The sequence below is a fragment of the Corvus brachyrhynchos genome, unplaced genomic scaffold (assembly GCF_000691975.1).
Source record: "Corvus brachyrhynchos isolate BGI_N302 unplaced genomic scaffold, ASM69197v1 scaffold80, whole genome shotgun sequence".
Taxonomy (NCBI): Eukaryota; Metazoa; Chordata; class Aves; order Passeriformes; family Corvidae; genus Corvus; species Corvus brachyrhynchos.
Window position 1 is genome coordinate 14,512,509 of NW_008236769.1, and position 971 is coordinate 14,513,479.

Genomic DNA, 971 nt, shown 5'->3' on the forward strand with positions numbered 1-971 from the left:
AAAATATATTCTTGGAGAAAATGGAGGATGAGACCAGAACATAGCAGGAATATCTAACTCTGATGGGGGTTTTTGAAGCTCAGACATCTCTGGTGATAGAAAGCCCTGGAGATAGCACAAGCTGAGCACTCTTAGTTTTTAGTAAACTGGATGAGTCAACAGCTTCTTTGCTTTGGGTACTTTCTGCACTTTTGGTCTTTTCCTCCCACATGCTCTAGTGGGAAAGTCTTACAGTAGATGAATACGCGTGTCTTTTTGGGTCAGCGCTGAACACCATCACCCAGATCACTGTCATATTCTCTGTTTAACTCCTTCTTTCTCTGTAGCTGGTTATGGGAGTGGCTTTCAGCTGAAAAGCATTGCCTTAAACTAGATATAAGGAAGAAATTCTTCCCTGTCAGGGCAGTGAGGCACTAAATCCCTTCCAAACCAAACCAGTTATGATTCTGTCATCTCGCCTTGTTATTTGTAAGAACACAAGAGGTCTCATGTTAAAGGCTTGAGCTGGTGGAAGCCATTTGCTTTTAGATACAACTCCACAACCTACATCAACCACAACTGGAGCACCTCCACAGCCTGCGATCCTCCCCAGGAACCTCGGGCACGCAGTTATATTGTGCTGTTTCGCCCCGTGCCCTGTCCCGTGCCCCTCAGGGCCCGCCTGTCCCCATCCTCCTTAGCATGCTAAGATGGCGGCCTGCGGGCCTCCCGCAGGTGCAGGCCCCACCCCCGTGCGCATGCGCAGAGACGCCCCGCAGGTGCCACCGCCCCCTGTGCTATATCTGAGTACGCCGCGAGCTGCACGTATAAGGGGTCGTATCACACCCTCTGGCCTCGCTTCGGATCCCTCCGCCGCCTCCAAACGCTGTTCCTATAGCTGGACGCTCGGCGCTGCCGAGGCGGGAACACGGACCTAGGGAGGCACCGCGGTCCAACGCGTGTCCGTGCCTCCCTTGGGGCTCGGCTGCGGG

The 971-nt window shown here is 53.2% G+C and overlaps 1 protein-coding gene across 1 annotated transcript in view; it reads left to right on the forward strand.

Annotated features, from left to right (window-relative positions):
- Window positions 1-689: 689 nt before the first annotated feature.
- Window positions 690-971, forward strand: part of KDM3A (lysine demethylase 3A) — a 30,046-nt gene continuing 29,764 nt past the window's right edge. Inside the window, 1 exon segment of the mRNA XM_008628682.2 lies at window positions 690-793. Within this exon segment, the coding sequence (XP_008626904.1) occupies window positions 690-793 (104 nt within the window).